At 41.8% G+C, this 13,609-nt stretch overlaps 2 protein-coding genes across 3 annotated transcripts in view; one reads left to right on the plus strand and one right to left on the minus strand.

Annotated features, from left to right (window-relative positions):
- The window catches only part of LOC137984643 (uncharacterized), a 71,697-nt gene that overhangs the window by 27,423 nt on the left and 30,665 nt on the right, over window positions 1-13,609 (minus strand). The window contains exons 12-13 of one of the 2 annotated variants that reach the window (XM_068831862.1): window positions 8,619-8,684; window positions 2,793-6,535 (exon numbers count right to left, since the gene is read on the minus strand). In XM_068831862.1, the coding sequence (XP_068687963.1) occupies window positions 2,832-6,535; window positions 8,619-8,684 (3,770 nt within the window). In that variant the 3' untranslated portion in view covers window positions 2,793-2,831. Of the gene's footprint in view, window positions 1-779; window positions 6,536-8,618; window positions 8,685-13,609 lie in introns of those variants that run through there. The other variant, XM_068831861.1, reaches the window with a different exon arrangement.
- LOC137984656 (uncharacterized) lies at window positions 9,521-12,642 on the plus strand. The gene is made up of 2 exons (XM_068831889.1): window positions 9,521-10,871; window positions 12,542-12,642. The coding sequence occupies exon 1, from the start codon at window positions 9,676-9,678 to the stop codon at window positions 10,852-10,854; it is 1,179 nt and encodes a 392-aa protein (XP_068687990.1). The 5' UTR covers window positions 9,521-9,675; the 3' UTR covers window positions 10,855-10,871; window positions 12,542-12,642.

The following is a 13,609-nucleotide window of genomic DNA, read 5'->3' on the forward strand; positions in this document are numbered from 1 at the left end:
GTGCAGTATGGGGCCTTGTTCTCAGCCACAAAAAACAGGGTCGTAACGAGGTATATGGGATCAGGGATCAACAGCCTTTTTAGGGGTGGGATCAGGGATCACAGCTCCGGGATCTGGGATCACAACCCGTGATATCGCGATCAGCAGTGTCTGTGGAATCAGGGATCAGACTTAACAAATTTTTGCGGGATCAGGGATCAAAATTCCGGGCAAAAGTACGGGATCAGCTATGAAAAAATATACCTCGTTACGACCCTGAAAAAACGTAAACTTGTATTTCTTGCCTTGGAATAGCTGTAAGGACTTGAAATTTCAAAGACAACTAGCTTCAGCATTCAGTTAACACATGGAAAGCTATCGGCTGCTCAACGCTGTTTTCTCCGGAGTTATAACGAAAATGGAGGCTTCGTTCGTGGGCTCAGTTATCGGCCAGCGAGCCCAGTTCTCGGCCACAAAAGAGTGCGTTCGATTCCTTAGAATAAACAACGCTTTATCACCATTTTTTGTTGTCAAGTCACTAATAAGGCTTGTGTTTGATATTTCGACCAAAAAGTATCCTTAACGAGCTTTGTTTCATGCTAGAAAAGGAAGTTTTTTTGCACACCTAATTTTTCTCTTAATTGCTCCATGACAAGCGACGCTAAAAAACGAGTTGAGTATTTCAAAACGGGGTCCGGTAAGTCCGAACTCATAGTTTTAATTCATATCTACTGTCAGAACATGCCACTCCATTACAACTTTACTGTTCGCATCATCACTGGGTCCCCTCACACCCTGATGGGTTTCATTTTCGTCCCCAGAGCCCTGCCGTTTCTTTTGGCCACGTGGTCCGACGTGACCAAAAGAAACGAAGGGCTCTTGGGACGAGAATGGACAAGTTATGCCACTTCCTTCCAGTGCCGACTTGAAACGATCCCTCAAAAGCCACTGTGATTGTCATAGCTCAATGACATAACGAAAGGCTTTGAAACTAATTTCTTTTATTAATTACAATTCGAAATAAGACTACTTCCTTGGAAATAACCAGTGTAAAATTGCATCTTTCAAGTAATAACTACAAAAGTTCATTTGATCTCTACAAGTAACCATAGACGAAAGTTACCTTTATGTTTTCCCAGCTAACTTGTTAACATCTTAGATTTCTAAGCCATTATGTCTTCAAATTTCTTCGAAGGACTTGAATGAAATTTCTGACGTTGAGTGACCTTGGAACGACTTGGTCAAAATTTGAGAAAACATCCAAGACCGATAAATATCAACGTGAATGAATTCTTCTGGGTAAATCACAAGTTGAGACCATCTTGGCCTGCTAAATTTAATCCTTCTGGGCAAGTAACTTTAAAACGTTGGGAAATAAGAAATCTACATGCGACAACTGCCACTCAATAAAATTGCATAAGAAAGTGTTGGCTTAAATATACAAGGGGGGATACGTGTTGAGATAAACTATTTTTACTTATTGTACCAAATAGAGCTTTGTTTGAAGTCAAAACAAGGATATCTTTTGTTACAGTGGTTGGAACCTCTGCATAGCCAAAAGAACTTTTGGAAACAGATACCTTTCCAAAGTGTCTTTTCTTTTCGTGGTGCTACAAAGATCTACTTTATGTATGGCAACCTAGGACGTGCGGAAAAAATGTTCCTTCAGTAACAGGCAACAACCGTTATGTTACATTTTCAGTAAAAACATACTTCAAAAATGCAAGAACGAGAGCATACATATGCGCATGATTAATACAACTAGATTGCTTCAATCTGACAGATTAATCATGCGAGGGTTGACAGACAGCTGTATGGCGCATAGGAACTGTCCTTGTTCCTGGGCAGCGGTATCTCTTGAGGCAGATTAAGATTAAACTAATGGTATTGGGAGTCATGGCATAATTATCGGCGCAAAATGTTAATCATGCAGAATGACTAAACGAAATCAAGTAACTGGTCGGCACAAGTTACTAACGCTAAAGTCCTTATAAGAATCTGGTTAGTTAATTACTGTTTACAGTCACGGGTAAATTACCTAAAAATTTCTGACTTTAAGAAAATGTTTTCTAAAAACATTTCCCATACATTAGATTACAGTACAAGCCCCAGTTGTTCAAACAATGGATAGCACTATCTGCCGTATAAATCACTATCAACTGGATAACTCAATTAGTTTTGCTAGTGCGCTATCCATCGTTCGAACAACTGGGGCCACAACATTTATTTCTTACATTCATTCTGCATACATTACATTAAAACGGAAAAGACTCGCTGGAAGAAAGAGTCGGTGCCTTCTTTATACCCAGTTGTTTTAGTCAAGCCGACGATAGCAATGGGAATGAAGTTCACTATTACAAAAACCCAGGGCCCGGTTGTTCGAAAGCCGCTTAACCCTAATCCCAGAGAAAAAATTAACCAAGGAAATTATTTTTCTATTCTCAAATGTTGTTCAAGGCTGAAAATCGGCAAAACTTTACATAAGAAGTCAACCTTGGAAAACAAAAATAAGCAAAAGAAACTTTCACCAAGAAGTTGAAAATATGAAAATAAAGTTTACGCTAATCCTGGATTAAGTTAATCGGCTTTCAAAAAACCGGGCCCAGGACATTTTCCAGAACAAAATAGAAGAAATTTGATGGCGCTTCCCTCTTTTGTCTTCGAATCAGATGATCCGAAAGTGAGACAATTGTCTCCTCGTAAGCGACAATTTGCGATCCTAAGCTAGGAAATTGCAAAATCGCTACAAAAAACAACAAGGGACTGACTGGACAGCTTATACTCTACTTTAAGAGAATCTGGTATGTGGGTACCTGCAGTGTTCCGAAGCAACCGCTGTTACGTTCCAACTTTCATTCTCTCGAGCTTTTTTCCACACCATAGAAGCTGACAGTTACTTCTATGAGCGAAAGTGATGGAGACGTTACCACATATCTGCTGAAGTCGTATCTACGGCGGCCATTTGTAATTTGTGAATCGTTAACTTTCAATCTCAGTGTCTTAAGTGATTGACTTTTCACTGCTTCCTCCAAAAGACCATATAAAATGTCTTCACCTGGTTTGCCGCACAAGTTGAGGGTCAAATTAAACGTAGTTAAAGACTTAAATTGACAAAAAAATCCGTTGATGAAACTAAGAGGACCTATATTGCCGTAGTTATTAATTGTCAGAGAGAAATTATTTAGTGAGTTGTTTTCCCAGCTCTTGTCAACTCCCCAGTAAAGCGATAAGTCGCCAAAGTTGTTAATTGTCAAAGTGAGACTCTTCAGAGATTTCTTACGTGCCAATCCTTCGCCTGTACCGCCTGTCCACGAATCCCATACCATTGAGTCGCTGTTAACTGTTAGAAAGAGATTCTCCACTGATGTGCTACGTGCCCAATCAATGCCCAGTTCACTATCAACTTCGTAAGCGTTGTTTTCAATTACCACAGTGAGATTCTTCAGTGATGTGTTGCGTTCCAAACCACTGCCGAGGCTTTCTCTCCATTTACCGCTCTTCTTCTTGTAGTAGTGAATTGCTAGGGTAAGATTCTTCAGTGATGTGTTGCGTGCCAAACCATCTCCCAGGGGGAGTGCCCATGAAAAGCTCGTGTCGTCGTCGTCGTCGTCGACGAATGTCAAACGGAGATCATTCAGTGTGGTGTTGCTTGCCAAGACGTGATCAAGACCATCTTCTGGTTCACGACTGAAGTTGGAATTGCTTGCTACTCCAGCGTGCACGCCGTTGCCCAAATCACTGTTTTTAAGAATTTCCTTTCCTGGCAAAACATTGCACTCTTCAGCCTCGTCGTCGCTCTCAATACTGATTCTAGCGCTGAGATTATGTTTCCTGGTATTTTTGGCTTCCTTAAAGAGCGCAATGAGAGAATCAAGGTTGTCAATAGAAACAAATTCGTTGTCACGCGATTCTTCTGGAGGAGCAGGAACTTCACAAACATTAAGGGTAACTGTTGGATTCTTGTCTAATTTAAGTTCTTTGAAAAGAGTTCTCCCCTCTTTGGTTAACTCTTCCCAAGTGTTGATAGTTAAGGAGGACAGTGTATTTCGTTCGTCAGCCCATCTTGCTGTGAAGTTAACAATGTCATTGGTTAGCTTTCCGTGAATGTCCAATGTCAGGTGAGACAGTGGGCTGCACAATAAGTTTTCGTGTAAAGCTTCTGCACCATCACCACCCAACTCTCCCCAGACAATTAGAGTAACATTTTGTCGTACACGTGAGCCACCCTCAATCCCGAAAGGACGAAAATGTGCCACCTGACTAGCTGTCACTTTGCTGAAGGTATTAGGGTGGATTGTAATTAAAGCGGGTGTTTTCTGTCCGAATCGTGAATGCAGATTTTTCCCAACAGCCTGCCAATTATCAGGAACCTCTCCACGAAGAGAAACAATCAACTTAGTACGGGAATTATTTCCTACGATACCTCGCTCTATTAACATAGCACCATGAAGACTCAGCTTTCCACTGACACACAAATCAACTTCCTTAACTGCAATTTCACCTGTAAAGCCTCTTGCTAGGACCACAGCAAGCGCGTCTTGCATATCTCCGTAGATATATAAAGAGAGAGAGGACAAAAATTTGTTAAATAAGAGATTCTCTAAAGCTTGTAAAGCAGCTGGACTTAATGAACCATGAATTCTGAGACCGACAGACGACAGTGGTGTATCCGCACATAATCCAGCGTCAAGAGCCTTGGCCCAGCCATCGTCACTCTCATCGAACAAAGCAAATGTCAATTTCTCTAAGGTTTTGTTTGTTCTTAGGTATTCAGCAACAATTTCCCACTCAACTGCAGATGGTAGCGTCAATTCGGACAAAGATGTGAAATTGGAAATTTCTTTAAAAAACTCAGGTTTCCCGAAAATGTACTTGTCTGCAAGGAAGTAAAGAGATGTTACATTTGGAAAAGACGCAAGCTCCCTAAAAGCGGTAAAATTCCAAGACGCCATTATTTTAAGGTGAACTTCAGCTGGTTTAGGAACCTCGGGAATTCCTGTGCAGGTACTTAGAAGTCTAACTAAGTTGCCACCAACATAATTGCCGACTTCATCGGGATTTACAAATAACTGTAGGACCCGTGGAAAAGGTATGAATGGAAACAGAGTGTCAGCCATTTGTTCAGGGTTCCCACTTTCACTAAAGCTATCAAGAAAGAAAAGCGTTTCTTCTGCATTGCATTGGAGCCAGTCCCAGTAAATCTTTAGCTCCTCACCAATTTGGGTGAATAGAGTACTTGCGTGCTCAAGCAGTATCCCACACACAAATAAAAACACTTGCCGAAATTTTATGACCAACTCATCCAAGCTTAAGCGCTCAAATACTTTAAACTGGTTTCTTCGCAACTTATGCGCAATATAGAACGCAGCCATGTACTCTTGGAACGACTTGTGAAGAAAGAAGTATTCATGATTTGGTTTCAATCTCTTTAAACTTTCTTCTTTGAATACAAGGCCGAGATAACGAACTACTAATTTGTCATCACTTCTTCCAAACTTTGTTAATTCATCTTCCCGAAAACTATGACGATCATTCAGCAAGCATTCCCAAGCCAGCTCTCCAAGAACAAGGATATTTGCTTCAAATTGCTTTTCCAAATCGCTGTCCTCTTCACAAGCCTTCACACTGTTCTTCTCACAATATCTTCTCAACAGACATCGGACAATGATTTGATAGAGATCAGTACGGGAAGACGGCAGTTTTCCTTCATGATCTTCATAAACAACGCAAAGGAGAAGTAAATTTAGAGGATTTTTTTGCAGGGCATGCAAGAAAGTGTTTTCTTTTGTTTCCTCAATGAGCCTCTCTCCCTTGGATGGATCAATATTCTTAAAATGCTTCCTGATGTACTCAAAAGAATCTTCTTCAGTGAATCCTTCAATCTGAACACAAATATCAAATGAAAATTGTTTCCTGGCTTCAATTCCTTTTTCTTGTCGAGTTGTGGTTAACACATAGCAAAACGGTAAAATACTTCGTTTGAGAAGTTTGCTCACATGATGCTGTGATTTCTCAGGGAGCTCGTCCAATCCGTCCAAAATGATAAGAATTCTTTCCTGGTTAACAAGGTCCGTGATAAAGTTGAGCAGACCTTCCTTGGTCTTTACCGCGATGTCGTCGGGTAGGAGCTGTTCACTAATGGCTTCCATTATGTCTCCGTCCAAGTCTCTGCATTTGAGCAACAACACAAGTTCGAAGATAGGGAAGGTAGAAGGCATTGACTCATTCGCCCAGTCATAAGCAAGTTTAAGACAAAGGGTGGTTTTGCCGATTCCCGGACTTCCCTCTGCTAGGGCCATGGAAACGTCGCCTTCACAACTGAAAATGTTACCCAAATCTATTTCCAAGCTTGCAGGGTGAACAATCCTTTTCGGTCTTGAGACAATTTTTAGTCTAGTGTAGACTTCATCCAGATGTAACTTCATGGCTTTGCTCCAAAGAAGCGGACTGAACTCAGCTCGCCTTTTGTACTCTTGTGTGAGCAATTTCTTGACGACCGCAGTGTCAGCAATGGCGGCTGGAAATAACGCATGACAGGAGCCCATCAGATGGGCACCTGCAAAAAAGTAGTACAGAATTAAACTATTGTTTTGTTGGAGGTTAATAAATGTAACCTCAAGACAGATTTTAATATAAACCGTCACTAAAACATATGCCAACATTTAACTAGTCTGCCAGCAGTCCCTTCTTAGTCAGTCGATTCGCCAGCTTTAGTCACGCAAAAACGAGCTCTGTAACTATCCACACCGTTTTTGTTCCTGGAATGTGAACACACAATTTCCAAGCCAAGTGACTTGTGGCAATTGCAAAATCATTACAGTAACGGGAAATAATATTTTTAGACAACGTTCTGGTAGCCGTCGTCGTCGTCTTGCTTAATTAAGGCTGGTTTTCAGTAGGGACAGAGTCCTGAGAGCGCTTATGACCTAGTAAAAATCAAAGATCGGAGTGGTAAGCGGGAGTCATAAGTCCGACGGAATCGGAGTGAAAACTAGATTGTCTGAGTCGGAAGCAGAAGCCGAAGAACCCACCAATCACAATGCTTTTCCGCTTCTGCTTCCGACTCCGAAAGTGCAGTTTTCACTGGATCGTAAGCGACGGAGTCATAAGCGGAATCGGTATTCTGCTTGCCACTCCGACAATTTCATTTTCACTAGATCGTATCGCTCTGCCCTTATGATTACGACTCTGACTCCGTCACAAGTGAAAACCGGCCTTTAAGCTCCCTAATGTTTTAGTTAGTGGAGAGAAACCCCTTTTTGTAAGGTGAATTCTTCTGTCAACGCCTATTGGGGAAGCCACAAAGGTTGCTAGTGAAACTAAATATTATTAAATAACCGCAACGTCAACGGAAATGTCATTCCAAAATAAAGCTTAGCACAGTCGCAAGTATTTTTCGATTATTCCGTCTAGTTTACCTTTACGGGCAAACTGTTATCCAGTAACTGGATGCGTACGAACGGTATTAAAGTCAAAATAGAAAATGGATGGTTCATTGTTGTATGCTCACGTTGTCGTCAAAACCTAAAATTTGGTGATTTCACGCCGTTGTTTTGTGGAGTACGTCAGAGAAATGCACGAAAATTCGTGTTGCACGTGCAGCTCGATTATGTTTCCTTTTTTAACCAATAATATTCTTTCTTCGTGGCATTGCCGTAGCTGTAGCCGTCGTCTTGCTTAAACTCCATAGTTCTGTTTGGGCAACGGCGACGAAAACGTCACCTCAAAAATATAACGCAGCTATTACAACGGCTCTCGGGATTGATTCAGAAGAAAATGAACACAAAGAACGATAGAAAAGAAACAATGGACCCTAACTCTAAAAACAATAGACTTGCGTCCTAAAGGGACCCAATGAAATTAGAGGTTGTAAAGATCTGCGTCCTATCTCGAAAATTTGGTGACTTCACGTTGTTGTTTTGTAGAGTACGGCAAAGAAATGCACGGAAATTCATGCCGCACGTAAATATTCCCACACACGAACGTATGTGGCGTTACTATAGTGTCTATTTTGGTCTTCATTTCTGGTAGCGCTAAAAAAGGCGGAGTAAATTTGTCAAATTATTTGCCAGCTTGTACGTTTCGTTTCCCATTTCAGACCACGTGATGTTCTCAAGGGAATTCTCCTTTTGTGTTTTCATAAGTTATTCGTACATAAGCATGTGCATAGGACAACAATTGAAAAAAACTGTCCTGAAGAGTAACATCACCTGGTCTGAAATGGCAAAACAAATCGTACAAGCTAAAGAAGTCAATTAGATTATGACGGAAATTCTGAACAAGTCGGCTACAGAAACGCCTGCAGTCTCTTCTTCTCGCAATTTCCTCTCGATTGCGGGACTTAAAAGGGACTAAGAAAAAAAGGTGTTTGTTTAAAGATATTTGGAAAAACTTGTCTTCAGACAACCACACTTACATTGCTAACTATCTTTTCTCCATTAGAGATGATTAGTTTAGAAATCTGGGAGACACTACTGTCCTACATGCGAACTGTTCACTTCCGCTTGCCGTCCGAGTCTGGAAACGTGGCGTGCTTAATTAAGCTCCATAGTATTTACTTTGCGTTGCGAGAGACCTTGATCTTTAAAATCACGCATTTTCTATAAAGTCACCGTGAAAAACTAAACATGAAGCCTTACCTTCACAGATTTGAAGAGAGGGTGTTTTCTCCAGGTTTTCTGCAGCTTGTCTTTCTGCTACGCCAACTTCGAAAAAAACAATTACAGTTACACAAGATATATGCACACACACTTATAACAGGGGCGGGGGGCTCCTTTTTTCTTCTATTTACCTGCTTTTTATTGCCCCCGCAGGGATTCCGCCCAGAGGCGAAATCCCGAGGAGGCATCCTAGTAGCTTGCGCGTATATTAAAGACAGTACTTACAGTTCAAATATGCAGTCGGTATACTAGAACTAGTAATAGTTGACACTACAGCTGCCCCCGCGATGCAAAGTGCTGCATTATTTTTATTTGCAAATGATAATAGCCGATACCGTATGTATTGACTGTTGTAATGTTGTAATAGTCTTTTAACTCAGATCAGAGAAGGTTTAGCCTGAAGTTGAGACCATAGTGTTGAGACGATTACTTTGAGTTGTTTTTACTCTCTCAGGGGGAAAATGAGTCGAAGTAATAGTCTGAAATCCAGGCTAGAAAAGGCAAGGCGGAAAAGGCAATAGGATGTTTGCAATGAACAGAGTATGGAAAATCGACGAAGTCGCAGTTGTTTACAAATAAGTTTGTTATGGGATATAGTTTAGTGACAATATTACTATATCTAGTGTTATTTAATTGAAAAATTGGTAGAAATATTGTATAACTAACAAAACGGAACTACTGCCTATGCAAAATATGGCTATAATATATAATTTTTGTTTGCATAGTGACAAGAAAATTGTGTTAATCAGAACGATCATTATTATTCCTTGTGTAACAATGATGTAGCAGGATATATGTAACAGAGAAAATAAGTGTCCCATTCAACTGTGTTTGCATGAAGATAACAATAACTTTAATAACTACAGTGAAACCTGTATTCTACCTCGCATTTGCATACAATCAGAGGTCACGTGAGATAGCAAGCATGTGATATCCGAGCTCAGTGCGAGTTTTGTTGTCCGAGCAAACAGTCGTGTTACTCTCTGGTAGTGCAGTTTTTCGCTTTTTCAGACTTTTATTACGCCCTTCGATCATTATGGCCGGAGGGAAAGACGCATCCAAAACTGTTAGCGAAGAGCAGTTATTGGAAATCCACCCGGACGAAGACAACGGCGAAATGTCCGGAGAAGATGGATCGAACACCAGTGCCATGTCGTGCCAGGCACAAGCAAGCGACTCGAACGTTTCGTTGTCGCCGGCTGATGTACAGCTCCTGTCGTCAGCAATACTCACTTTGTCGAAGAAAATAGACAAATTCGAGGACCTCCCTTCTCAAGGGAAAGGGAAAGGCAAAGGAAAAAGGCCGAGGGATGATCGAGAACAGCAACACGATCTTCCCGCCAAAAAGCCCGCGAAGGACAGCTCGAGCTCCTCGAGCGCTTTAGAGAGCGAAGAAACCGAAGATATTCAGGCTCTCATGAACAAAGTAGCGGGGGATGACGGCGATATTGATGAGGAAGACGATGAAGAGGAGGACGATATTCTGGCGGATTTAGAGAAGGAGTACGCCTCCGAAGACATGACGGGCAAAAATATTAACAGCCCACAGCTCGCCAAACTTCTTAGCAAGATGTTTCGCAACCGGCTTCCAGACAAATTGCTGAAAGAAAAACTTGAACGCCAAGCTAGACCGGAAAATTGCGAAACTGCTAAACCCACAAGAGTTAACCCGGGCATTTGGCGCAAGCTTCGCGAACCCACTCAGAAGCGGGATTTGCAGATGTATAAAATTCAACAAGCCCTCGTTAAAGGAATTATTCCAATTGCTCGCTTGACTGATCTGTCCATGACAGATAAGAAAGGCTTAGACCAGGACGGGGTTAAACAGATCAAACAATTTGGTCTCGACGCCTTATCCTTACTAACGCATGTAAACTACGAACTTAACATGCAACGGAAGCAATTGATGAAGCCTGATATCGGCAGGGACTATGCCTCTCTCTGCTCACCTCACGTGCCGTTCACCGACTGGCTGTTTGGAGATGACCTCCAGAAACAGCTGAAGGACATCGGAGATGTCAACAAAATTGGTGCCAAAGTTCAAGGTCACAGAGGTCCTCACAGGCCCTCGACTGGCTATGCCAATAACAACAACTCTAAAGGGTCTTACTCTAACCGAAACAATTCAAAAAACTCGAAGGGCCAAACCTTCCGGCCTTGGCGACACAAGGACCACCAGAAGTCCAACACCAACAACAAGAGGGCAGCTCAGTAGCCCAAACAGTTCACACGGTAAATGCTATTTCAAATTTTGTTGCTGGTAATATAGCTAACCACATCTCCAGCTGGAGGTCTATTACCACAGACCCAAGCATCCTTGAGATTGTTTCAGGCTATTTCATTGAATTTGAAAGCATACCATCTCAGCCAGCTGTACCGCATATTACATTTTCTAAGGGCGACGATCTCATCATTGCTGGAGAGATAAATAAACTCCTTGAGAAACGAGTAATTAACAAAACTACTCACTCTGACAATGAATTCATATCCACTGTCTTTACTCGGCCCAAAAAAGATGGGTCTCATCGACTAATTCTAAATCTTAAACAGTTGAATGGATATGTCACATATCACCACTTTAAAATGGAGTCTCTCCAGTCAGCGGTACAGCTACTTAAGAAAGATTATTGGATGGCGGTTTTAGATCTCAAGGATGCTTATTACTCTGTGCCTATAAACCCCCAGCATAGAAAATTTCTCAGATTCCAATTTAAAGGATCTCTTTACGAGTTTACTTGTTTACCTAATGGGCTCTCATCAGCACCTAGGGTATTTACAAAACTCATGAAACCAGTGTATGCAACTTTAAGGTCAAAAGGATACCTTATCGTAGGGTACATTGATGATATCCTTTTGTTGGCAAAAACACCCCATGAATTAGCCCAAGTAGTGGCTGAAACAATTGCTCTGCTTAAATCACTGGGATTTACAATCCATGAATCAAAATGTGTCACAACACCAAGCCAGGTTGCCAAATTCCTGGGGTTCTTCCTGAATTCTAAGGACATGATCATTTCTATGATTCCAGAGAAAGCAGCCATAATCAAATCTAAGTGTCTCAATCTAGCCCAGCTCAAAGGACCTATTCCAATTCGAGATGTGGCCTCTGTTGTGGGCCTCATGGTGTCAGCATTTGAAGGGGTCCAGTATGCACCCTTGTTTTATAGGTCCCTAGAAAATGATAAGACATATGCTTTAAAAAGCAATGGATGGGACCTTGAAGGGAAAATGACACTCTCCCCTCTAGCAACACAGGACCTTTCATGGTGGATCACCAATGTTGATCAACTTCCCAAAGCAATCATGCCTAAGCCAGCCGATCTAACTCTCATGACTGACAGCTCCCTTAAAGGCTGGGGAGGGGTGATTGAGGGTTCATCATGTGTGGCTCGTGGCAGGTGGTCACACCAAGAATCCCAGCTGCATATTAACATATTGGAGTTGAAGGCCATTTTGCTAGCCTTGCAGGCTCTCTGTAACCATATGCAAAATAACCACATAAAAATCTTATGTGACAATACTACTGCCGTTGCATACATTCGTAATATGGGAGGTACAAAATCCAACGGCTGCAATGATATTACTAGGGAAATTTTTATGTGGTGCATAGACCGAAAGCTAACACTATCCATTTCCCATTTACCAGGGAAACTTAATACAGAGGCAGATAAAGCTAGCCGTGAATTCAACAATAGTAACACTGAATGGTCACTAGACCAAACGGCCTTTACTGAATTGAAATCAAAGTTGGGTGAGCCTGAAGTCGATATGTTTGCATCTAGACTAAACCACAAGACGCCTCGCTATATAGCCTGGGGCCCAGACCCTGGAGCAGTAGCCATTGATGCCTTTACTATAGATTGGTCTAAGTATAACCTAATCTATTGTTTTCCTCCATTTAGTCTCATCGGCAAAGTACTTCAGTTCATTCAAGAGAGCAAAGTAACAGCCATTTTAGTTTACCCACATTGGCCAACGCAGTTCTGGTACCCACACCTGCTTCAGTTAATGAAATCTCCTCCAGTAACAATCAACATGCGCAAGAAGACTCTAACATTGCCTCATCAACCAGACAAAATTCACCCTCTCTTCCCCAAACTGCAACTTCATGGATGTCTTGTGTCAAGTCATCATTAATTGATCAAGGTGTATCAGGAGAACCTTTGAACACTATTTTGGAATCATGGCGTTCAGGGACCCGTAAGCAATATCAGACATATGTTTCAGCGTGGGTTAAGTTTTGCAGTAACAATTCTGCCAGTCCAATGAACCCAACCTTGCAACAGGTTTTGGAGTTCTTTTCTCTTCAGTCAAAAACTGTCGGTTACAGTGCTGTGGCGACTGCGCGGAGTGCATTGTCAAGTTTCCTCAAAATAGATGGCATAAAAGTCGGAGATCACCCACTAATTTCGCGGTTCATGACTGGTTTATTCAACCAAAAGCCTGCTCTGCCTCGTTATACTGAGACTTGGAACCCACAGATCGTACTCAACCATTTGAAAACTTATCCAACTACTGGAACTTTGTCTCTAAAGCAACTCACTCAGAAACTGGTCATGCTTATGGCACTGCTCTCAGCACAAAGAACCCAGACTCTCCAAAAGTTATCCTTGGAGGATATGAGTGCAACGCCTGGAAAGTATACATTCCATATGTCCTCTCTCTTAAAGCAAACCAGAGCTAAAGGTGGTCAGAATAGACACTTATTGCCTATCAATTTTACCAGTTATAATGCGGATAAAAGACTTTGTGTTGTTGAACTTTTGTCAGCTTATATTGAAAGGACAGCCCCCCTTAGGGGAAACTCTAAGCAGCTGCTGGTTTGTTATGCAAAACCTCACGGACCTGCGTCTAAGGACACAATATCTAGATGGATACGACAAACTATGAAGGATGCAGGAATTAATACCTCAGTGTTCAAACCCCACAGCACAAGGGGTGCAGCAACGTCGGCCGCTAAAGCCGCAAAT

This window comes from Montipora foliosa, chromosome 14 (assembly GCF_036669935.1).
Source record: "Montipora foliosa isolate CH-2021 chromosome 14, ASM3666993v2, whole genome shotgun sequence".
In the NCBI taxonomy this organism is placed as follows: domain Eukaryota; kingdom Metazoa; phylum Cnidaria; class Anthozoa; order Scleractinia; family Acroporidae; genus Montipora; species Montipora foliosa.